This window comes from Dendrobates tinctorius, unplaced genomic scaffold, assembly GCF_039654945.1.
Source record: "Dendrobates tinctorius isolate UK_male_01 unplaced genomic scaffold, ASM3965494v1 ptg000064l, whole genome shotgun sequence".
Lineage (NCBI taxonomy): Eukaryota > Metazoa > Chordata > Amphibia > Anura > Dendrobatidae > Dendrobates > Dendrobates tinctorius.
The window spans coordinates 44,621,385-44,645,642 of record NW_027361732.1 but is presented as its reverse complement, the minus strand read 5'-3'; the positions used below and the strand labels follow the sequence as shown (position 1 = coordinate 44,645,642).

General features: G+C 43.9%; 1 protein-coding gene across 3 annotated transcripts in view; it reads right to left on the bottom strand.

Moving 5' to 3' along the window:
* Positions 1 to 19,268: 19,268 nt before the first annotated feature.
* The window catches only part of BORA (BORA aurora kinase A activator), an 83,086-nt gene continuing 78,096 nt past the window's right edge, over positions 19,269 to 24,258 (bottom strand). For 2 of the 3 annotated variants that reach the window (XM_073580374.1, XM_073580372.1), the window contains exons 12-13: positions 22,446 to 22,605; positions 19,269 to 22,359 (exon numbers count right to left, since the gene is read on the bottom strand). In XM_073580374.1, the coding sequence (XP_073436475.1) occupies positions 22,307 to 22,359; positions 22,446 to 22,605 (213 nt within the window). In that variant the 3' untranslated portion in view covers positions 19,269 to 22,306. The remainder of the gene's footprint in view (positions 22,360 to 22,445; positions 22,606 to 24,258) is intronic. The other variant, XM_073580373.1, reaches the window with a different exon arrangement.

Sequence of the window (24,258 nt, the reverse complement as noted above, 5' to 3'; positions counted from 1 at the left end):
AGCAGCTATTGGATCGATTTCCTAATTTTTTTAGGAATTTAAGGATAACAAAGAAATGAGTTACATACACATTATAGATGCGATCATACTGCAGTACATTTGCCACCGTTGGCGCCTGCCTGCAGAAGGGAATTTTTTTTTCTAGATAAATTATATATGTATAATGTAAACTAGTGGGCAGGTGACGGAGTGATCAGTGACCTATCATAAGCCCATACTTTTGAATACCTAATCAGAGCACCACATGAAGACCCCCCCGTAACACGAGAATCTCATTAATCGTTGTTTTCAGTTTTGAGTTAAACAACAACCACAAGACGGATTTCATAAACCAAGGAATAATTGTAATCAGTATAATGGCGCCAACCTGACACTGTGTGTAGGTTACTGTGCACAATCCTGCTGACAGGTTCCCTTTAATGGCATACACAAAGGACGCGCTTCGCATCTGAAGATAGTATTAGGATATTCTGCTCCGCCTAATTTTTTATTTTCCTGCATTGCTGGGCCAGAACCTGACTCCATCTTGTCTGTTCAGATAGAAGAATGTTGCCATATTGTCCAACTGAACTACCACAAGGTAATGAAAAGGAGGGGCTGAAAGTGAAGCAAGGCTAATGTAACATGTCTCGACTCTAGCAAATTTGACGGGAGAGCCATTACCAATGTTGGCAATATATTCTGAAACCATACACCCTGGATATTAGCAGGCACCTGGAGTCTGATGCTTTTGTAGTGAGCACTATTTGTGAAGTAGAGATCTGTATTGTAAGGGGATCGAGTGATGGCCACTATCTGAGGTCTTACAAAGACGGATGAGAAATCACAGGATCTTTGCATCAGTTATCTGTCCCGGTTGGAAAGAGTGTCTACCTGGAACAATCAGGGATGGACGGGACTAAAATTCAGCTCTGGCATTTGAAAGTGCAAAAACCCATGTCTGCTCCGCTTCTCGGTGACATTACCACATTTCCAAATAGCCGGCTCACTCTATGCGTGACCCAAAAGTGGTTTTTACAGGGTAAATTTATGGAGTGGCATAACGAGGCTCAATTGACTTACATTGTTTAAGCCACTACCGGGTCACGCATAGAGTGATCCGGCTAGTTGTCACTGAGAAGTGGGGCAGAGCAGGGCTTGATCCCAGGAAAAAAGGCAGTAATTGAGTATACTAATACAATCATACTACACGCTATACATCTTTAGTTAAAAAAATATATATATATTTAATATAATATAAAATGAGAGTGCTTCTTGCATTTAAACCTCTGTACTAGGACTTGTATTACCACCATAAAATGACCATATCATGGCAATATCAGATTTACACCAGGGCTCTGCAGACCATATGTGTGTACTGTGCAGGTTCTCACCCGTGACATTCTTACCGATTGTTGTCATTCATTTTCCGTTTTCTTTTTCATTTGGCTCAGACCACCATAACCTCTTCTTCCATCCATAACTCGCCCCTGCAAAATATAACAGAAGATTCTGTGCCTTACCGCTATTTCAGGACTTTCCTTACATTCCTCACCTCTACAAAAACCAGGTCCAGGTCACAAGTTATATGCATGACTCGTGACCTGGACAGTAATAAGGCCCCCTCGGTAATAGTACCCTCTGTTTGCGCTTCACAAAATAACAGTGCACCTATACAGTGATAATGTTCTCACTATATTTCCTATAGAAATAATGACACCCCCCCCTTTGCCTCCTAATAATAATAATAATCTCCCTTAACCACTTAAAATAATCCATCTAGGAATTTGTAATTTTATAAGGAGATTCGTGGTCATTATTTTAATAGTAATAATAATGATTCCTTATGGTCCCTTCTTACAAAAATTCCCTCCCACTGAGCCTCCTTATAGTAATTCCCCTGTGGAGGGGTTTACATACAGGACCCCTTTGCAAAAGTCCTATCATGGTACATAAGTACAGTCACAGGTCATAACTCCAAACTATAAAGACCTGGAGAGGGATATGTGTTGCTGAACTTAATTATTTTGCCCCTAGTGAAAGCCCATAGCGTTCTTGCCCACTATGATGCCACTTCCATGGCCCCCATAGGGTATGATGCCCCCCAAAATTTCCCCATAATTATGTTCCCATATATTTCTCCACCTAAACAGCATGATGGCCCCACAATCCTAACACAATAAGAGTCAGTTCAGCACCCCCCCCCAACATTATGATGGTCACCACAGCCCCCCCCACCTGGTAATTGCCACCACTGACCCAAGCATAAGCTCTTCACGTAGTATAAGGCTGTGTGCCCATGTTCAGGATTTTTAGCGTTTTTCCCCTGCAAAAACGCTTAAAAACGCATACATTAAGCATCCCATTATTAGAATGCATGCCGCAATTTTTGTGCCATGCTGCATTTTTTTCCGCAAAAAAACGCAGCATGTTCATTAATTTTGCAGAAAATCTGCAGATTTGCCACTATGTTCATTGTATTAGGATAATCCGGAAAAAAATACGGATTTCCTGCAAAGGAGTTCGGTTTGCTCAGGAAAATTCTACTTACGTGGGCACATAGCCTAACAGTCCTCATAGCCCCTACATAGTTTGATGGTCTCCACAAATTTGATAGTACCCCCCCGCAAAGGGTGATGGTCTCACCATAGTCTCGCACACAGTGTGACTGTCCCCCCCAGTATAATGGTTCTTCCACAAAATATGGTGGTGTCACCACAGTATGACGGTCTCAACACTCCCTATACTGTATGATGGGTGGTAGATTGGCTCACTCGGCTTTTTAAAGAGGTAGACACAGGAACCATTTCTATTTAAAGTCCGCCTGGTTTATTGCAATACTTATAAACCATGTCACCAGACAATGTGAATACAGCCTTTGTATTGCACTAGTCCATACAATAGTGCTGGTTAGCCCACATGAATTAGATTCAGATTTCCATGTCCTTTAGCAAAGGACATTCAATCCAGGAGACCTGCAGTTTCCATACATCCAGCTTGCCTTAACACAAAAGCCCTTCTTCAGACCCACCCACAGTCAAATGCTCTAGAAAGCTGGGTATTGATCCTCTGGACTCCTCGTTACAAGCAGTACATTTTTGTTGAAATCTCCATCAACACCATGATAAAATATTAAATCACGTGAGACTTGAAGGTTGTTCACTCATCTCCAGTGCCAGCGGTGTTCCAGAGATATCGGCGCCCAGTTTGACGGACCCTGCAGACAATCAGTGGCCACCTCACTCCCTTTGGACAAAACTGACATTTGGAGGAAGCTAGAGAGCAGCAACAACTCACTTCATCTGGAAAAGAGCTTTGTCCAAAGGAAAAAAAGAAACAACGGAAAAAACCAGTGCATGAACATCCAAGGTAAATAGAAATATCACAAATCTTTATTAAAGATACAGATAAATAATGGCATAGCAGGAGTGACACAAAAAACGCACAAAGATGAATAGTATCCCTAAGATATGTATACATAATAAGGCATACAGTGGGGAAAAAAAGTATTTAGTCAGTCAGCAATAGTGCAAGTTCCACCACTTAAAAAGATGAGAGGCGTCTGTAATTTACATCATAGGTAGACCTCAACTATGGGAGACAAACTGAGAAAAAAAAATCCAGAAAATCACATTGTTTTTTTTTTCATTTTATTTGCATATTATGGTGGAAAATAAGTATTTGGTCAGAAACAAAATTTCATCTCAATACTTTGTGATATATCCTTTGTTGGCAATGACAGAGGTCAAACGTTTTCTGTAAGTCTTCATAAGGTTGCCACACACTGTTGTTGGTATGTTGGCCAATTCCTCCATGCAGATCTCCTCTAGAGCAGTGATGTTTTTGGCTTTTCGCTTGGCAACACGGACTTTCAACTCCCTCCAAAGGTTTTCTATAGGGTTGAGATCTGGAGACTGGCTAGGCCACTCCAGGACCTTGAAATGCTTCTTACGAAGCCACTCCTTCATTGCCCTGGCGGTGTGCTTTGGATCATTGTCATGTTGAAAGACCCAGCCACGTTTCATCTTCAATGCCCTTGCTGATGGAAGGAGGTTTGCACTCAAAATCTCACGATACATGGCCCCATTCATTCTTTCATGTACCCGGATCAGTCGTCCTGGCCCCTTTGCAGAGAAACAGCCCCAAAGCATGATGTTTCCACCACCATGCTTTACAGTAGGTATGGTGTTTGATGGATGCAACTCAGTATTCTTTTTCCTCCAAACACGACAAGTTGTGTTTCTACCAAACAGTTCCAGTTTGGTTTCATCAGACCATAGGACATTCTCCCAAAACTCCTCTGGATCATCCAAATGCTCTCTAGCAAACTTCAGACGGGCCCAGACATGTACAGGCTTAAGCAGTGGGACACGTCTGGCACTGCAGGATCTGAGTCCATGGTGGCGTAGTGTGTTACTTATGGTAGGCCTTGTTACATTGGTCCCAGCTCTCTGCAGTTCATTCACTAGGTCCCCCCGCGTGGTTCTGGGATTTTTGCTCACTGTTCTTGTGATCATTCTGACCCCACGGGGTGGGATTTTGCGTGGAGCACCAGATCAAGGGAGATTATCAGTGGTCTTGTATGTCTTCCATTTTCTAATTATTGCTCCCACAGTTGATTTCTTCACTCCAAGCTGGTTGGCTATTGCAGATTCAGTCTTCCCAGCCTGGTGCAGGGCTACAATTTTGTTTCTGGTGTCCTTTGACAGCTCTTTGGTCTTCACCATAGTGGAGTTTGGAGTCAGACTGAGGGTGTGCACAGGTGTCTTTTTATACTGATAACAAGTTTAAACAGGTGCCATTACTACAGGTAATGAGTGGAGGAAAGAGGAGACTCTTAAAGAAGAAGTTACAGGTCTGTGAGAGCCAGAAATCTTGATTGCTTGTTTCTGACCAAATACTTATTTTCCACCATAATATGCAAATAAAATGAAAAAAAAACAGACAATGTGATTTTCTGGATTTTTTTTTTCTCAGTTTGTCTCCCATAGTTGAGGTCTACCTATGATGTAAATTACAGACGCCTCTCATCTTTTTAAGTGGTGGAACTTGCACTATTGCTGACTGACTAAATTCTTTTTTTCCCCACTGTATATCCATATATAATAGGCAGCCGACCAGTCATTACAGCATAGAGGGTAAAATCCCCAGACAGTCAGCGACCCAATAAAGGGTTAAGAAGTTAGATTTAGCATATAGTACTCATACCTAAGAGAGGACACTAGACATCTGGCGCAGAGAAAAAGCCCAACGTACGTTTCGGAAGCAGAGACGCTTCCTTCCTCAGGGGGTGTGTCAAAATGGACGCTGTGTGTACTTTAAATAAGGGTCCCAATTAGAGTAAGCGCCAATCGGGGGAGCGCCCAACCTCCAACCTACCAACACGCCTAGGCTGGCACCGACAATGCACGGGGCCCCGTGATGTCAGACGCCAGACCACAGGTAGATGGGGGTGGAGCGAGGGGCGCGTCACCCGCGCATGCGCAGACGGCCTCAGAGTGATCGCGGCCATCTTGGATGGGGGCATAATCAAGGGCAAGATGTAATGCGCAATATAGATCGTCATGATTACGCAAAAAAATGCGCACAATACCTCTAAACATACAGTTATAAACATTATAACTGTATTAGACATATTTACTGAATAAACCAAAATAATGGTTTAGTAAAAAAATTATATTAAAGATGACAAAATATGCACCAATTCTATAAGGGGACTATAGTTATAATAATGTACTAAATCCCATAATGGAACTATTACAATCACAGTCGGGGGAATTTTGCCAATATAGTATTGTATTATAACAATTCTATATAGGATTATTTAACCAAATGGATGGTACATGGAACAATAGTAATCAGCCCCACTATTAGCATTCCCCCCACACATATAGAGATACATAGACCAGTACCCATATATAAATTGCCAAAAAGACAAAGGTTATATACAGAAGTATATAGATGTATATAAATAACCTCCACTCAAAGTCTACCCACACAGAAAAGAGACAAAGATAATAACAGCAAAAAGATCCCGTCTTCATCTTTATTTGTAGAGATGTCATCTTATTAATCAGAAAATGCGTCATTCATCAGAAGCCTCCAAAAAAATTGGACCAAAGACAACACAGCCAAGAAAAATGCCAGATCTAAAAACTAAAATAAAAACAACATTAAAAACCAACGACACAACATATGTCACTCCAAAAGTGTAACAGCACCAAAAAAGGGGGGGAAAGAGGAAAAAGGAAGAGGAGAGGAGTGGAAAAAATTAGTCACAAGAATGGAGCAAATGAAAGGCATTCATTGAGACCATACGGGTGGACTGTTTTCAATTTCCATATCCATTTGGCTTCTAATTGACCCAGTCTTTTAGAGAGACCCCCACCTCGGATGTCAATCTTCAGAGCTTCAAAACCCCGTACCTTAAGTAGGGTGGAGTCGCAATTATGGCATTCCTTGAGATGTCTAGGTATGGTCCCCAGGGTGGAGTCATCCATGTGCCGCCTGTATCCCCAACACGTGTTCCCTGACTCGAACCTTGAACTGGCGCGTAGTAAGGCCTACATAAATAAGGCCACAGGGGCACGTATCATAGTATACAACATATCTGGTCGTGCATGTAATGCGTTGCCTAATAGTGAAGACCTGGTCTCCACTGGAGCTGTTAAAGTCAGTACACCGCATAACGTTGGGGCAGGCAACACAATGGCCACACGGATAACAACCAACCCTGGGGATACAACCATCCAGAAATGTGGTTTTAGAGCCCGCAGAATAGTGACTCATAACTAAATGGTCCCTTAGATTTTTAGACCGTCGGAATGCCATAGATGGTCTCTCTGTTGTAAACCTGTTAATGACTGGGTCAATGCGAAGGATAGGCCATGCCTTATCAAGGGCAGTTCGAACAGCCTCTGATCTTGAACTAAAAGTGGTAATAAACCTAACAATTTGATTTCCCTTTGACGCACTAGATATCCCCGGTTTATATAATAAATCCTGCCTTGTGGCATGCTTAGCCCGATTAAGTGCTCTTTTGATGGATCTACGGCTATATCCACGCTCTAAAAACCGCTGGCGAAGCTCATTCGCACGATGAAAAAATCTCATCCGTAGAACAAATACGGCGCAGTCGTAAAAATTGACCAGTAGGGACCGCCTTAATGGCATGCTCCGGATGTGCAGATGTAGCGTGAAGTAAGGAATTTGTCGCGGTAGTCTTTCTGAATATGTCAGTTTGCAACATCCCATAGGGATCCCTCCTTACGGTAACATCCAAAAAATCCAGTTCATTTGCATTAGATGTGTAATATTACAGTCATTGTTGTTCAGATTCGAGACAAGCTGCGCAAGGTCGACGGAGTTGCCCTGCCAGATGAAGACTATATCATCAATGTAGCGCGTCCAAAGGGGGACGCGGCACATTGATCCATCTTCATCTGACAGAAAGAGGTCCCTCTCCCACAGCCCCAGGAAAAGATCAGCATAGGTGGGCGCAAAGGCCGCTCCCATTGCGGTCCCCTGGAGCTGTAGGTAGAAGGACCCCTTAAACACAAAAAAATTGTGAGGGTGAACTCTAATAGTTCCAGCAGAAGGTCCCTTAACCTGGGAGCCAAGGTAGAAGTCCCTAGAAAAAATCTCACGGCTCTCAGGCCATCAGAGTGTCTGATGTTAGTATATAGGGACTCAACATCCACTGAAACCAGAAGAGTATCACCCTCAAGGCAAAGTCCGTCGACCCTGCACAGCAGGTCCCCAGTATCACGGAGGAAGGAAGCGAGGCTCATTACAAGAGGTTGCAGGTGGTAGTCTATCCATCTGTTTATATTTTCCAGAAAGTTGCCACGTCCCGACAAAATTGGTCGTCCGGGTGGCACAGAGGAGCTCTTATGTATCTTAGGGAGTAGATATAGTGTTGGGATCTTAGGTTCAGAGACCATTAGTGCTGAAAATAATGACTTGGTGATAACGCTATCCCGTAGAGATCTTTTCAAAATTGTTTCCAGCTGAGAGGAGTATGTAGAGAGGGGGTTATAGGACAATTTTCTATAACAAGTGTTGACATTCAATTGTCGAAATGCCTCCCCTCTCATACATCTCAGCTGGCCACTGGACTACGTTACCACCTTTATCTGCTGGTTTAATCACTATACCAGGCAGATTTCGTAAGAATTCCAATCTACATCTCTCCTCCCTCAAGAGATTATCATGCACAACAAAGCTAGGAATTTTATAGAGCTCCTCAGTGACCACCCGGACAAACATGTCAATGTGGGTACAAGCAGATAAAGGTGGAAATTTAGTTGACCGCGGACAAATAGAGGGAGGAATCTTACCTCCATCAGGACAACTTTCAACAGATAGTTCCTAGAGTATATTTAGAGCCTCCTGTTCCTCCTCTGTGGGAAAAAGTGAACGAATATCGTTATTATCAAAGTATCTTTTGAACAACAATGTACGAGCAAATAGATGTAAGTCTTTAATCGTGTCAAAAAGGTCAAAATGAGACGCTGGACAAAAGGTGAGGCCCCTCCTCTTGTGTTTAAGGGATCCTGCTACCTACAGCTCCAGGGAACCGCAATGGGAGCGGCCTTTGTGCCCACCTATGCTGGTCTTTTCCTGGGGCTGTGGGAGAGGGACCTCTTTCTGTCAGATGAAGATGGATCAATGTGCCGCGTCCCCCTTTGGACGCGCTACATTGATGATATATTCTTCATCTGGCAGGGCAACTCCGTCGACCTTGCGCAGCTTGTCTCGAATCTGAACAACAATGACCGTAATATTACACTTACATTTACATCTAATGCAAATGAACTGGATTTTTTGGATGTTACCGTAAGGAGGGATCCCTATGGGATGTTGCAAACTGACATTCAGAAAGACTACCGCGACAAATTCCTTACTTCACGCTACATCTGCACATCCGGAGCATGTCATTAAGGCGGTCCCTACTGGTCAATTTTTACGACTGCGCCGTATTTGTTCTACGGATGAGATATTTTTTCATCGTGCGAATGAGCTTCACCAGCGGTTTTTAGAACGTGGATATAGCCGTAGATCCATCAAAAGAGCACTTAATCGGGCTAAGCATGCCACAAGGCAGGATTTATTATATAAACCGGGGATATCTAGTGCGTCAAAGGGAAATCAAATTGTTAGGTTTGTTACCACTTTTAGTTCAAGATCAGAGACTGTTCGCACTGCCCTTGATAAGGCATGGCCTATTCTTCGCATTGACCCAGTCATTAACAGGTTTACAACAGAGAGACCATCTATGGCATTCCGACGGTCTAAAAATCTAAGGGACCATTTAGTTATGAGTCACTATTCTGCGGGCTCTAAAACCACATTTCTGGATGGTTGTAATCCGTGTGGCCATTGTGTTGCCTGCCCCAACATTATGCGGTGTACTGACTTTAACAGCTCCAGTGGAGACCAGGTCTTCACTATTAGGCAACGCATTGCATGCACGACCAGATATGTCGTATACTATGCTACGTGCCCCTGTGGCCTTATTTATGTAGGCCTTACTACACGCCAGTTCAAGGTTCGAGTCAGGGAACACGTGTTGGGGATACAGGCGGCACATGGCCACATGGATGACTCCACCCTGGGGACCATACCTAGACATTTCAAGGAATGCCATAATTGCGACTCGACACTACTTAAGGTACGGGGTATTGAAGCTCTGAAGATTGACATCCGAGGTGGGGGTCTCTCTAAAAGACTGGGTCAATTAGAAGCCAAATGGATATGAAAATTGAAAACAGTCCACCCGTATGGTCTCAATGAATGCCTTTCATTTGCTCCATTCTTGTGACTAATTTTTTCCACTCCTCTCCTCTTCCTTTTTCCTCTTTCCCTTCCCTCTCCTTTCCCCCCCCTTTTTTGGTGCTGTTACACTTTTGGAGTGACATGTTGTGTCGTTGGTTTTTAATGTTATTTTTATTTTAGTTTTTAGATCTGGCATTTTTCTTGGCTGTGTTGTCTTTGGTCCAATTTTTTTGGAGGCTTCTGATGAATGACGCAGTTTTTCTGACGAATAAGATGACATCTCTACAAATAAAGATGAAGACGGGATCTTTTTGCTGTTATTATCTTTGTCTCTTTTCTGTGTGGGTAGACTTTATGAGTGGAGGTTATTTATATACATCTATATACTTCTGTATATAACCTTTGTCTTTTTGGCAATTTATATATGGGTACTGGTCTATGTATCTCTATATGTGTGGGGGGAATGCTAATAGTGGGGCTGATTACTATTGTTCCATGTACCATCCATTTGGTTAAATAATCCTATATAGAATTGTTATAATACAATACTATATTGGCAAAATTCCCCCGACTGTGATTGTAATAGTTCCATTATGGGATTTAGTACATTATTATAACTATAGTCCCCTTATAGAATTGGTGCATATTTTGTCATCTTTAATATAATTTTTTTACTAAACCATTATTTTGGTTTATTCAGTAAATGTCTAATACAGTTATAATGTTTATAACTGTATGTTTAGAGGTATTGTGCGCATTTTTTTGCGTAATCATGACGATCTATATTGCGCATTACATCTTGCCCTTGATTATGCCCCCATCCAAGATGGCCGCGATCACTCTGAGGCCGTCTGCGCATGCGCAGGTGACGCGCCCCTCGCTCCACCCCCATCTACCTGTGGTCTGGCGTCTGACATCACGGGGCCCCGTGCATTGTCGGCGCCAGCCTAGGTGTGTTGGTAGGTTGGAGGTTGGACGCTCCCCCGATTGGCGCTTACTCTAATTGGGACCCTTATTTAAAGTACACACAGCGTCCATTTTGACACACCCCCTGAGGAAGGAAGCGTCCCTGCTTCCGAAACGTACGTTGGGCTTTTTCTCTGCGCCAGAGGTCTAGTGTCCTCTCTTAGGTATGAGTACTATATGCTAAATCTAACTTCTTAACCCTTTATTGGGTCGCTGACTGTCTGGGGATTTTACCCTCTATGCTGTAATGACTGGTCGGCTGCCTATTATATATGGATATATTCCTTATTATGTATACATATCTTAGGGATACTATTCATCTTTGTGCGTTTTTTGTGTCACTCCTGCTATGCCATTATGCCATATTTTATCTGTGTCTTTAATAAAGATTTGTGATATTTCTATTTACCTTGGATGTTCATGCACTGTTTTTTTCCGCTGATTCTTTATATATAGTCAGTGTATCCTATACTGATTAGCGTTGGGCTTATGACTTTTATACATACAGATATTTATTATATTTTTGGTTTAAATATATTTTTTTAGACCTACTATATATATTCATTTTAGCCCTATGCACTGTCATCTATGCTGCTTATTTTTTGTCCAAAGGAAGCGAGAGTGAACCAGTCGCTGATTGGTTATAGGCCTTGCTGGCAGGGCTGTGGAGTCTGAGTCAGAGCCCATTTTGGTGGAGTCGGAGTCATGGAAATTGAGGAGTCAGAGGTTTGGCTTACCAACTCCACAGCCCTGCCTGCTGGAATAGCATCAGTTGTGAGTATAGACTTATTTTACAAGGAGAAAAATGGTGATTGAGCAGGGCTTGTCCAAGTAGTGGCAACGCCTTAACCCCTTAGTGACAGAGCCAATTTGCAGCTTAATGACCAGGCCAATTTTTACAATTCTGACCACTGTCACTTTATGAGGTTATAACTCTGGAACGCGTTAACGGATCCCACTAATTCTGCGACTGTTTTTTTGTGTCATTTTACTTCATGTTAGTGGTAAAATTTCTTCGGTAGGACTTGCTTTTATGAAAAAAACGGAAATGTGGCAAAATTTTGAAAGTTTTGCAATCTTCAAACTTTGAATTTTCATGCCCTTAAATCAGAGATGTATCACAAAAAATACTTAATAAATAACATTTCCCCACATGTCTGCTTTACATCAACACAATTTGGGAAACAAACTTTTTTTAGTTAGGAAGTTAAGGGTTAAAAGAACCAGCGATTTCTAATATTTACCACAATTTACAAAACCATTTTTTTTTTTAGGGACCATCTCATATTTGAAGTCACTGAGAGGTCAATATGACAGAAAATACTCAAAAGTGACACCATTCTAAAAACGGAATCCCTCAATGTGCTCAAAACCACATTCAAGAATTTTAACCCTTTACATGCTTCACAGGAACTGAAGCAATGTGGAAAGAAAAAATAACATTTAACTTTTTTTTTTTTTTACAAACATTTTAGTTCAGAACCAAGTTTTTTTTTTATTTTCACAAGTGTAAAAAGTGAAAATGAACCACAAAATTTGTTGTGCAATTTCTCCTGAATTCGCTGATACCCCATATGTGGGGGTAAACCACTGGGCGCACAGCAGAGCTCAGAGGGGAAGGAGTGCCGTTTGGCTTTTCAATGCTGAATTGGCTGGAATTGGGATCTGATGCCATGTCGCGTTTGGAGAGCCCCTGATGTGCCTAAACAGTAGAAACCCCCACAAGTGACCCCATTTTGGAAACTAGACCCCCCATGGAGCTTATCTAGATGGGTGGTGAGCACTTTGAACCCCCAAGTGCTTCACAGAAGTTTATAATGCAGAGCTGTGAAAATAAAAAATCTTTTTCCCTTAAAAAATTTTTTTTTCCATTTTCCCAAAGATAAGAGAAATTAGACCTCCAAAGTTGGTGTGCAATTTCTCCTGAGTACGCTGATGCCCCATATATTGGGGTAAACCACTGTTTGGGCACACATCGGGGTTTAGAAGGGAGGGAGCACCATTAGACTTTTTGAACGCAAAATTGGCTGGAATCATGGTGGCGCCATATCGCGTTTGGAGACCCCCTGATGTGTCTAAATAGTGGAAACCTTTCAATTCTAGCTCCAACCCTAACCCCAACACACCCCAAACCCTAATTCCAACGCTAACGTAAAAAAGCCAGATTACTTACAGATAATGCTCTTTTAATGAGTCCACGACAGCACCCACTTGAAGAGAGGGATCCGCCCATAGGAACAGGAAACCTACAGAGATAAGAGGGCGGTCCTCCTCTCCTCCTCAGTTGGATTTCAGAGTACCCGGAGTACCGCCATTATTAGGCCATTTCAGTATTTTAGTTTATTAATTTTTACATCTAAGAAGGTGTATATACATTGTTAACTTCTAGGGAGGGTAGTGAGCGGGTGCTGTCGTGGACTCACTAAAAAGAGCATTACCGGTAAGTAATCCGGCTTTTTACTCTTCACCACGACAGCACCCACTTGGAGAGACTTTCAGAGACCTTCAACTGGGAGGGACCACTGTGCCAAGGACCGCTCTACCAAAGGCTAGGTCGGATGAGCATGATAAATCAAGTCTATAGTGGTTATAAAAGGTAAAGGGCGTTGACCAAGTTGCGGCCTTACATATAGACTCGATTGCGACATCTCCCCTCTCTGCCCATGAGGAAGCCATAGCTCTGGCGGAATGTGCCCTGATACCCTCCGGAGGATCTTCATTACTCACGGAGTATGCCAGACCGATCGCGTCTCTGATCCGAGACAGGGTACCCCTTGTGACCTCATATCCCTTCTTTTGGCCCTGGAAGGAAATAAAGCCCTACTCTTCCTCCAGCTGCTAGACCTCTCGATGTGTTGTAATACTGCTCTTCTAATGTCTAGTGTATGGAATTTTTCGTCCTCTGGAGTAGGATTACTAAAAATGAAGGGAGGTGGATCTCTTGCGACCTATGAAACTTTCCCGCTACTTTTGGTAGGTATGAGGGGTCTGGTTTTAATATTAGCTGATCCTGGAATGTTAACAGGAAAGGGGGTTCTATTGAGATTGCTTGTGTGTCGCTAATTCTTCTGGCTGAAGTTAGTGGAACTAGTAGTACTGTCTTGAGAGATAGGTGCTTAAGGGATATTGAGTCTAACGGTTCAAAGGGGGGGGGACGTGTTAGGGCATCTAGTACCAAATTCAAGTCCCAAGGAGGAACTCTGGGTATGTGTACCGGTTCGCTCCGCTCACAGGCCGAGATGAATCTGGCTATCCATCTATTGCCTGCCATGTTATAACTATAGAGGGCCCCTAGAGTAGACACTTGGACTTTTAGTGTGTTAACAGATAGTCCTAAATCTTTCCCTTTTTGTAGAAACTCTAGGATCAGTGTTATCGGGATTTCTCTAGAGTCGGGAGCTGTGTGGAACTTCCTCCATACCCTGGTGTAAATTTTTGTAGTAGCCAATTTTCGACTCTGCAGGAGAGTATTGACTAACCCTTCCGTGAACCCCCTTGCTCTCAACATTTCCATTTCAAGTTCCAAGCCGTTAAGTGGAGATTGTCCACTTGAGGATGGAAGAATGGCCCCTGAGAGGGGAGCTTGGGGTTGAAGGAAGCACCCAAGGGTCCGTCACTGACATTGCTTGCAGGCATGAAAACCATGGCCTCCTGGGCCAAAATGGCGCTATTAAGATTATTCGTGCCTTCTCTGCCCTGATCTTCCTGATGACCTGCGGTAGTAGTTTGATTGGGGGAAATGCATATGCTAGTTTGAACTGCCATGGGGCTTGGAGGGCATCCAGAATTTCCAGACGGTCTGTCACGTTCAAAGAGGCGAACCTTTGCACCTGCCTGTTTTTTCTGGTGGTGAAGAGATCTATTTGGGGAAGACCCGATAGTGACACAATGCATGTGAATATTTGCTGGCTCAGGCACCACTCTCCTTGCCGTAGTGTATGGCGGCTTAGAAAGTCTGCTTCCGAATTGTCTCTTCCTCTTATGTGGAGGGCCGAGGGAGACAAAAATTGTTTTTCGGCTAAGGATAAGATCTTTTTTGCGGAAGACATTAAGGCGACTGATCGAGTTCCGCCTTTCCTGTTCAGATATGCGACCACTGTGAAAATGATATGATGCATGATTAACCGCATTTAGTTCTTTTAAGTTTGAAGAATCCTGATCCTCGCTTATATCCCACAGGCCTTGGGAGAAGGCGCCTCCCATATGAGCCCCCCATCCTGTGGGGATGGAGTCTGTAGTAATTATACGGGAAGGCGTAATCACTCATGGTACTCCTCCCGATAGATTATCATCCTCTAGCCACCACGCTAGGGAAGTTAGGACCGTCTGGGATAAAGTAATTTTCTTTGCCAAATTCCCACGGTCATGGGTTTCCTCTATGAGAATTTGATGTTGTAGCTCCCTCGTGTGGAACTGGGCCCACTGAACTGCCGGGATGCAGGAAGTAAGGGACCCCAGAAGAGACATTGCATCTCTCAAGGACATGTACGGTCTGTCTATTGCTAACCTGATCTTCATTTTAATCGTTGCAATTTTTACCTGTGGCAGTAGGCATTTTTGGTTTATGGAGTCTAGTTGGAGACCCAGGAAGGACTGGACGGATTGTGGCTCGATTCTGGACTTCTTGAAGTTTATTATCCATCCAAGAGCCTGTAGAGACAAGATTATGTCAGCAACTCGTCTATTACATTGTCGAGTTGAGTTCCCTATTATTAAAAAGTCATCCAGATAGGGTATTATCAATGTGTCCTTCTGGCGTAAGAAGGCCATCACTTCCAGCATCACCTTTGTAAAGACTCGTGGTGCGATGGAAAGGCCGAATGGAGATGCTGTATGGTGCCATCGAGGGAGACCGCCACTCTGAGGTATTCCTGATATCTGTAATGGATGGGAAGATGATAATAAGCATCTTTCAGATCCAAGCCTGCCATCATACAATTGGGGAAGAGGAGCTTAATTGCAGATCTAATAGATTCCATCTTAAATTTATGATTTATTATAAATGAATTTAGCTTCCTCAGGTTGATTATAGTCCTGAATGAGCCATCTGGTTTAGGTACCAGAAAAAGAGGGGAGTAAAATCCTCTCTCTTCCTGTCCTTTAGGCACATGGACCAATACTTTTTTGTCCAGCAGACTCAGAATCTCAGTTTCTAGGGCCCGCTGTTGGATTGGCGAGCTGAGAGATGTTATGATAACTGAGTTACGGGGAACGTGGTGAAACTCTTTAACCCTTCTCTAACAATGCCCAGAACCCAAGGGCTGGCTGTGACTTTTTCCCATTCCTGAAGAAAAAATTTTAGTCATCCTCTACTGGAGGGACTGGCTCCTTAGCTCCTGTCTGTGCGGAAGGAGGATCCTTTAATCATGGGACCTTTGCTCTTTTCTTCCTTCGTGGCCCAGCAATTTTGATTTTCCGCTGGCCTTCCTCTGCCAAATGGTCGTCTCCTAAACGCCCTCCTATAAAATGGGAGAGAGGGGTTAGGGAAGCGTTTTTTCCTTTGCCTTGGTAAGGATTTCATCTAAGGTTTTTCCGAACAAAAACTCACCCTCGCAAGGAATAGCACAAAGCTTTGCCTTAGATTGGGTGTCACATCTCCAGCTTTTAAGCCACAGGCTACACCTGGCGTTATTAAGTAAGCCCGCTGTTCTGGCTGCCAGGCATAATGAATCAGCAGAAGCATTCGCTATATACGCAGCCGCACCACGGATCAATGGAATAGCGGCTGCTTGTTTGTCTCTGGCGATTTTTTGGTTTATTTGCTGGTCTAGTTGATCAATCCAGACCAGCATAGAACGAGCTGTGCAAGTACTAGCTATTGCCAGTTTAAACGTGCCGGTAGTTGCCTCCCATGCCCTTTTTAGTGAGGCATCAGCTTTACGGTCAAGTGGGTCTTTTAGAACTCTTGCGTCCTCCACTGGTAGGGCTGATTGTTTTGAGGTGGAGGCGACTGCCGCGTCCACTTTCAGGACTTTAGACCATGTTGACAATTCCTCATCGCTGAAGGGTACCTTCTTTTTTGAGGTCGAGGGGAGATAACCTCTCTGGTCCTGCTTCTCCCATTCCTTCTTAGGCCTGTTTCACACTTCCGTTTTTGACCATCAGTCAAAATCCGCCGTTTTTGAAAAAAAAAACGGATCCGCCATTTTTTTTGGCGGATCCGTTTTTTTCCCCATTGACTTGCATTACCGGCGGATCTTGACGGATGGCCATCCGTTGGATCCGTTTTTTTTGCGGATCCGTCAATTTTTTTGCGTCCGCCGAGATGCCTGGATGGAGCATGTAACGTTTTTTGTACTGCAGGATCCGCATTTTGATAGAGCGCATGCCCGGAGGAATGAAGTCAGGAGGAAATTTAACCCTGAAATCATTTCTGGCGGACAGAAAAAAAAATTCTCTCTCTTCTTCCCGGGGAGCGGCTCCTTTAAAATTCTTCATTCGGAGGATCCGTCAAACAAACGTTCCGCTGGCTTCCGTTCACATCAGTTAACGGATCCGCTTTCCGCCGTTTTGGCGGATTTTAACTGACACAAAAAAACTGATGTGTGAAACAGGCCTTAACCAGAGCTTTTATAGCTGGTATAACAAGAAAGGCTCTCCTCTTCCTGTTAGTCCTGCAAACAATTTCTTGTGTTGTTTGCGGCTCCCTTGTCTCTGTGCACCCCATGGTGTTCCTCACAGATTTAACCAAGTTGTCCATGTTCTCTAAGGGGAAACACAAACGCCCCTCCATATCTGAGGAAGATGATGATGTGGATGCATTGGAACTATCAGAGTCTAAGCTAACCGCAGTTGGTTTGTTAGTCTTAATACTTATGGGTGTACTGCTAGGCTGGGTTAGGGCCTGTAACTCTTCCCTTATCATGGCCCTTATGTCTGTGGCCGATGTTGATGCTTGTTTTGCGGCTTCATTAATGCATTTTTTGCATAGCCTTTTTGTGTAAGAGTCCGGTAGGGGACGTGTACAAAGGGCACATTCTTTATTTTTGGATTTCTCTTTTTTCTTAGCCTGAGGTGGAGACGTAGCGAGGGAGAAAGAGAAAAGTATTTATCAGCTTGATAGGTAGAGTCGTCCACTCACCCAGAGAAGCTGTAGGTACCGGATCAGGAGGCTGAGAAGGAGGCTTGTTGGCGTGGCTTCTGTCCGAGGAACCTCAGCGCGAGTGATCCTTGGGTGCTGCTGTATCACCTGCCTGGGGATGCATGTCTTGTCCTGGGGAAGACATGCTTGCACGCAATAATCATATCTCCAAGGTTTTTTGTAAGCCCCTTCATTACACTGGTACCTCCCCCTCCAGGTGCGCCTGCTTGTCTGAGGTGCGGCTAATTAGTATGCGTCCGGCCTGAAATACAGCTGCCGGGCCGCTCTGTAAATTAACATTGTTTTTTTTCTCTAGGAGGGGGCGGGGAGCGCTCCTTCATGCCCGCACGTGGTCTCGCGATACTTCCCCTGGAGCCGCGCGTGCGTCCTGTGCCGAGGAACCTCCAGTAACCCGGAAGTTCCTCCTTACCCTTTACTGTCGGCACTGCATGTGCGTCCCCTCCTGGACGCTGAAGCCTTTAGGAACGCCGGAGGCTACCACAATCTCCTCCGGTTCCGCGCTCCCACACGGACCGGGATGGTTCCTCCCAAATCCCGGTGGCGTGTAGCTCTGCAGAGGAACCCCGGTCGGCATCAGTCGAGGAGGGAGCCGGATCACAGCACTCCCCCGTTGCTGTTTCTGGACCGGAACCCCTGCCGTTCCCACAGAGACTACACAGGTGGTTCCTTGGCCCAGGTATGAGCTGTAGAGAATCCTGCAGTTTCCCATAGGAACAGGAAACCAACTGAGGAGGAGAGGCGGACCGCCCTCTTATCTCTGTAGGTTTCCTGTTCCCATGGGCAGATCCCTCTCTCCAAGTGGGTGCTGTCGTGGCGAAGAGTAAAATGAAAATATATTTTCCTTATTTCATTATTTTCCCTACCTATGGGGGTTTATTTACTAATTTTTTTTATTTCGACCACTGTGATAGGGTCTATTGTTGCTGGGTACCGGTTGGCAGACCTCGGCAGACGCACTGCGCATGCGCCTGCCATTTTCTTCCCGGAAGAAGATGGCGGCGCTCATGGAGGGGAAGCACAAGGGCCGAGAACTACCGGGGGGGGAATCGGGGACCCCATTTCTCTCTCCTCTGATGTGCGATCACATCAGAGGAGAGAGAAATTAAATGGCACATCAGACGTTTTTTTTTTTTGCGGCTGCCATTATACGGTTAATGACTGAGATTGCAAAAGCGCGGTCTGTAAAAACTGACCTGAATCATGTTCTCTGGGGTCTCGGCTACCCCTGGTAGCTGAGACCCTGGAGAAAGTCTGACTCTGGGGGGCGCTATACATTTGCTACCGCCGTTAAAAGGCGTATCGGCGGTTAAGGGGTTACAGCAGAAAATTGCAACTGCATGCAATTACAACTCTACCAGACAATCACCATTTATGAGGAGGGAAAACACAAAATGTAAAAATATACATTTAGGAATAAGAAGCAGCAATAAAGAAAAGTAACCACTGAAAATAAAAATAACATTTATTATTGATAACTAGACATGGTTTACAGTGATGCCTAAAACAATATGTACAAGTTAAGACAAAAACCCTACCCTTGAAGAAAGCAGCAAGATACATTTATACAATGGTTTCTACACAATTTCAGAAAGTATAAGTGAATTTTCTGGGACTTTAATCGAAAAAAAAAATCAAATGAAAAATATATAACGTGAAATATGTCATTGTGATGAACCAAAAATACCCATGGAACAAGAGAATGGGTATGAGAATTTTCGTTGTCCCAGAAAACCCCTTGAAGTATAAAACAATCAATGATAACTGATCTCACATTACACATAATAGTCCAGCAGCATTTAGACCCACAATTTTACTTGTTTGGGCAGCAATACATAATGTACACTTCTTTCAAGTATCTTTATTATGGCTCATGCAGATGTGTGAAGCTTTGTCCAACCACGGGCCACAATATAGGAGGCTGTCGAGTTCAGGTCAGGAGACCTGCGGACAGTCCGCACTTGGTTAGTTTCACGATACGTCTGAAGGAGCCCTTAGTCTTAGATCTAGAATCAGTAACATTTCCATCAGCTAGTAAGCACAGCATTCCAATTTTTATACAATTTGTACAAAGTTAGTCAGAAATTACATCTCATTAAAAGTCCTGATTAATGGGATTAAAAATGTTACACATTTTCTACGTTTAAGGCATAGTGGATTGAAAACGGGATCACTAAATGCCCAGTAAGTAGAGAATCCTCAGATGCTACACTTTACCTTCATGGCATGGCACTAAAAGGTGAACACCATACTTGACTATTGAAAGGGTTGCATGTTTTATCCTAAATAGGTTAACTGACCTCATGCATGAAAACTGTGGAAACAAAGTGTCAGTGATCTTCACAGCCCATCACACCCCAGCTTCCACTATTCCATAGTAGTTTGCCAAGAACCGCTCCAACTCATCAGGTTTAATGTTTTTTTTTGCCAATAATTAACCAAAATCAATACTGCGATACTCCAGTGCCAATGCCCCTTGGTCCCTGATGACCTGTTTAGTTTCCTGCAGTGATAGTGTGCAGGGAATCAGTGGCCCCAGAGCGATGCTAACATGTACCGCACCAGACCACCGAGATGATGTATGACCGGCCATTGGCACAGGAGATAAAGTGTCAGAAAGGCACATTGCTGCAGCAGCGTCTGCGGATTGTACATGCGAGTGGAGGTTACTTATTACCATTACAATTCCTACTGGTCCCAGTGATGGTCTACAATGGACCAGTACATGAATTGGAAAGTGTGCAAGCTAGTGATCACTGGTCAGTCCTAGTACTACAGAGAGCAGCTCAACAGAGAAGGCCATACTCTGTTCCTGCAGCTGTATGAATGTAGCCAACATATTGGCCATAGAAAGGAGTTTCTCCAGCATATCTTTTACAGCACATAGATCGGCTTTAGAGTCCACTCTTGCCGTCAGCAGATTTATCAATACAATCTGCATACATTATTACATTTACCGTATCTTAGACCTGATGAGGCTGGTGTACTTTCATTCTGACAAGGATTTTCGATAGCTGTGTAGTACATTTGCTTTTCTGGCTTCCATTTAAATGAGCATTTTAGAAATACAGCGCTAACTTTCAGGATTACATAGTCTTTTAGTTGTGGATTTTTACAGTACAGCAAATCATTAGGTCGATGTAATGTATGCCTGTAGTATGGCAAAATCTGGTGACAGATCCTCTAATGGAAGAAGTCTAAATTTTTTTTATTCTTCATTAATCTGCCCTAGTAATCTATGTAATGATGAATAAGTATTCTTAATACACTTGCCCATCGCCATTCTTCCTCGGTTTCCATTGTCACTCTGGTCCTTTTTTGGCCTATATAACCTGAGAACAGACCTGCCAGGTCACAAAGGGGTTTGGGTGTGGACCAATCGCCTTCTTAATCTAAGTAGTCTCGTTTTGACTCTCAGACTAACATTGGGCTAGTGGAAAAACTGCACACAGGAGACGTTGTGCCAGCCCAGAAAGCAGAGGAGCGGCCATGGCAAGCAGACAAGGTAGTAAATGGTAAGCATTTTACTACATTTACACATCATTACATAGATCCGGAGGGATTGAGAGAAACATTTTGATGAGACTTCATTAAAATTGTTCGCTATGCATTAAATTGTCACTTTGTGGGAGGTCACTGTGTTTCCATTTACATTACCTGAAGGCCTTTCAGTATACACAGAAGGAATGAGCAAGGGTTAATTTCCACAGAAGCAGCACATCAGTTTTAAATAACAGGTAACAGTATGTGTCAGCCTGATGGGTATTTCTAATGAACCACAAGGCTAAGTACATGTAATTATGGGCATTGTTTACAGGGGGTACACATCAATCATTCTTAAAATGTGCCGACTTAGCAATTCCTGACCTATGGCGCCTACTAGGTGTCTAGTGGTTTTTTAGTATAACTGTAAATGCTAGCACTAGAACAAGCCCATGTACAATACGGTAAACTAGCGGCTGGGGTGCAGACAAGAACCCTTCAATGCAACATTAAAGCATCACTAACACTATACCAATGTTTTTATGTATGACAGAGGCTCCATAAAAGGTGCTGATCAGTGGGGTCAGGGTTTCGAGACCCTCACCGATCAGTCTAAATACCTCTCTAAAGTCAACATCTCCTGCAGGAGCAGTCTCATAAGTCTAAGGGTCCACAGACAGCTGACACATTGACTATTGAGCCCATAGACCGCTGTGTGTCGCTCCTGCGGGAGCTGTGGCCATCACAATGGTATTTTGTCTGATCGGTGAGGACTCCGCACCTAGACCCATCCATTAGCAGCACCTGTCATATTAATACTTTCATATAGTGTCACCTAAACTTTAACCACATTGCCCAACTCTAGGGTTTAACCAATAAAAGCAGAAATAAAAGGAGGCATTGCTTTAATAAATAGGGCATTAAGTTAGTGGTTACAAACCACCTCTTCACATTTAGAAGGTTAAATTGTCACAGAATCCGGAACGTAAACCACAGGGACTGCTAATGTGATAAAGACTTCTCATCCATGGTCTGCTGTGGACTCTGGAGATGTACTAAAGACCAAGCAAGAAGAAAAAAATAATGAGTGGGGTTGTACTTATGCATCATTCCATGTCATTCTGCTGTACTCTAGACATACCATTTTTATTTAACCTGTTATATTGCCGGTCACTGCTAAGCTTCCAAGTCCCAGAGTGAAGTGCAGGATGCGTTTTGTGAGTTTTATGAAAAGGACGGTCACGTTCTGGAGACTCTTGTTCTAGCAGCCTGTGTCCTTTAACATCCAATGCCAAAAAGTCCTTTGAGAGAAAAAAAAAAAAAAAAAATTAGATCTATATCATAACATAACAAAGTTCCAGAACTCTAATCAAAGAGCATTATGCAGTATACAATGAGTAACAGAACTAGGTAGCAAAGAATCTCAATTTACACATCATACCTGTGATTGACAGCTTGGAGAAAAAGACCAATCATTTTTCACTGTTCAGGAGGCTGACTCGCTAAGGCCGGGTTCACATTAGCGTTTCAGTCCGCAGCATGGTACTGCGAACATTTCCTTAAGCTCCGTCTACTTCCGCATGTATCTTGCATACCATTTACCATTGCGTACGCAGGGCATGCGTTATATGCGGATGCGTTCGCGTGCATAATTTGAAGCACCCTCCGAATGCAACATGACGCATTTTCTTGCGTTCGGCGGGTACATCAAAACGACGCACGCGTCCGCATACAACGCATTCCCTGCATACACAATGGTAAAGATAGGTACGCAAGACACAGCTTAAAGAAAGAAGTCTGCAGCATCACCCTGTGGATTTAAACGCTAATGTGAACCTAGCCTAAGCTCCTGCTAAGCAGCTCAGTCATCAGTGGTTCTCGGCCTGGACGGTCACATCTTGGACCGTGTAGGTTAAAAACTAGATTTTGGGTACTCAACGTAAAATTTGTTTCTCTGAGCCTTCATTGGGGGACACAGGAAGCCATGGGTGTATCCTGCTGCCACTAGGAGGTTGACACTATGCAAAAAAAAAAAGGGTTAGCTCCTCCCCAGGAATATACACCCACCAACTGGCAGAAAGCTATTCAGTTAGTGAGAAAGCAGAAGGAGAAGCAGCGAACATAAACAGAATGAACGTAACAGATAACAGCAGAAACTCAAAAAACAATGAACAGTAAACAAGGGCGGGTGCTGTGTCCCCCAATGAAGGCTCCGAGAAAGATTTTACGGCAAGTACCCAAAATCTATTTTTTTCTCTCGCTTCGCTGGGGGGGCACAGGAAACCATGGGACGTCCAAAAGCAGTCCCAAGGGTGGGAAGAAGAATAATACCCTCAAGTCAGAGCTCAGGCCACTGCGGCTTGCAGGACCTTTCTACCAAAGTTTGCATTAGAAAAAGCACGAGTATGAACCCTGTAGAATTTAGTAAAGGTATGAATGGAGGCCCATGTAGCAGCCTTGCAGAGCTGCGAGGCCGATGCCTGATGACGGACTGCCCAGGAGGCTTCCACCGAACGCGTGGAGTGTGCGGTAATCCTCAGTGGCCGTGCTCTACCTCTTAGACGGTAAGCTTCCACAACGGTGGAACGAGCAATGATAGACCGGGACGCAGGAAGACCCCTTCGAGAACCCTCAGGGATAATGAACAGAGAATCTGAGTGCCGAAACCACCTTGGGAAGAAAGGATGGAACCGGACGCAGGGCCACCTTATCCTGGTGAAGAATCAGATAAGGAGAAAGACAGGAGAGAACCGCCAGCTCAGAAACCCATCTGATCGAGGTGATTGCGACCAGGAAGGCGATCTTCCAGGAAAGGAATGTGAACGAAATCTCACGCAGTGGTTTGAACGGAGACTTTTGTAAAACATCAAGTAACAAATTAAGATCCCAGGGATCCACTGGTGGATGGTAGGGGGGGGGAACGGTGTGGGCCACTCCCTGGACAAGTTTTAAGC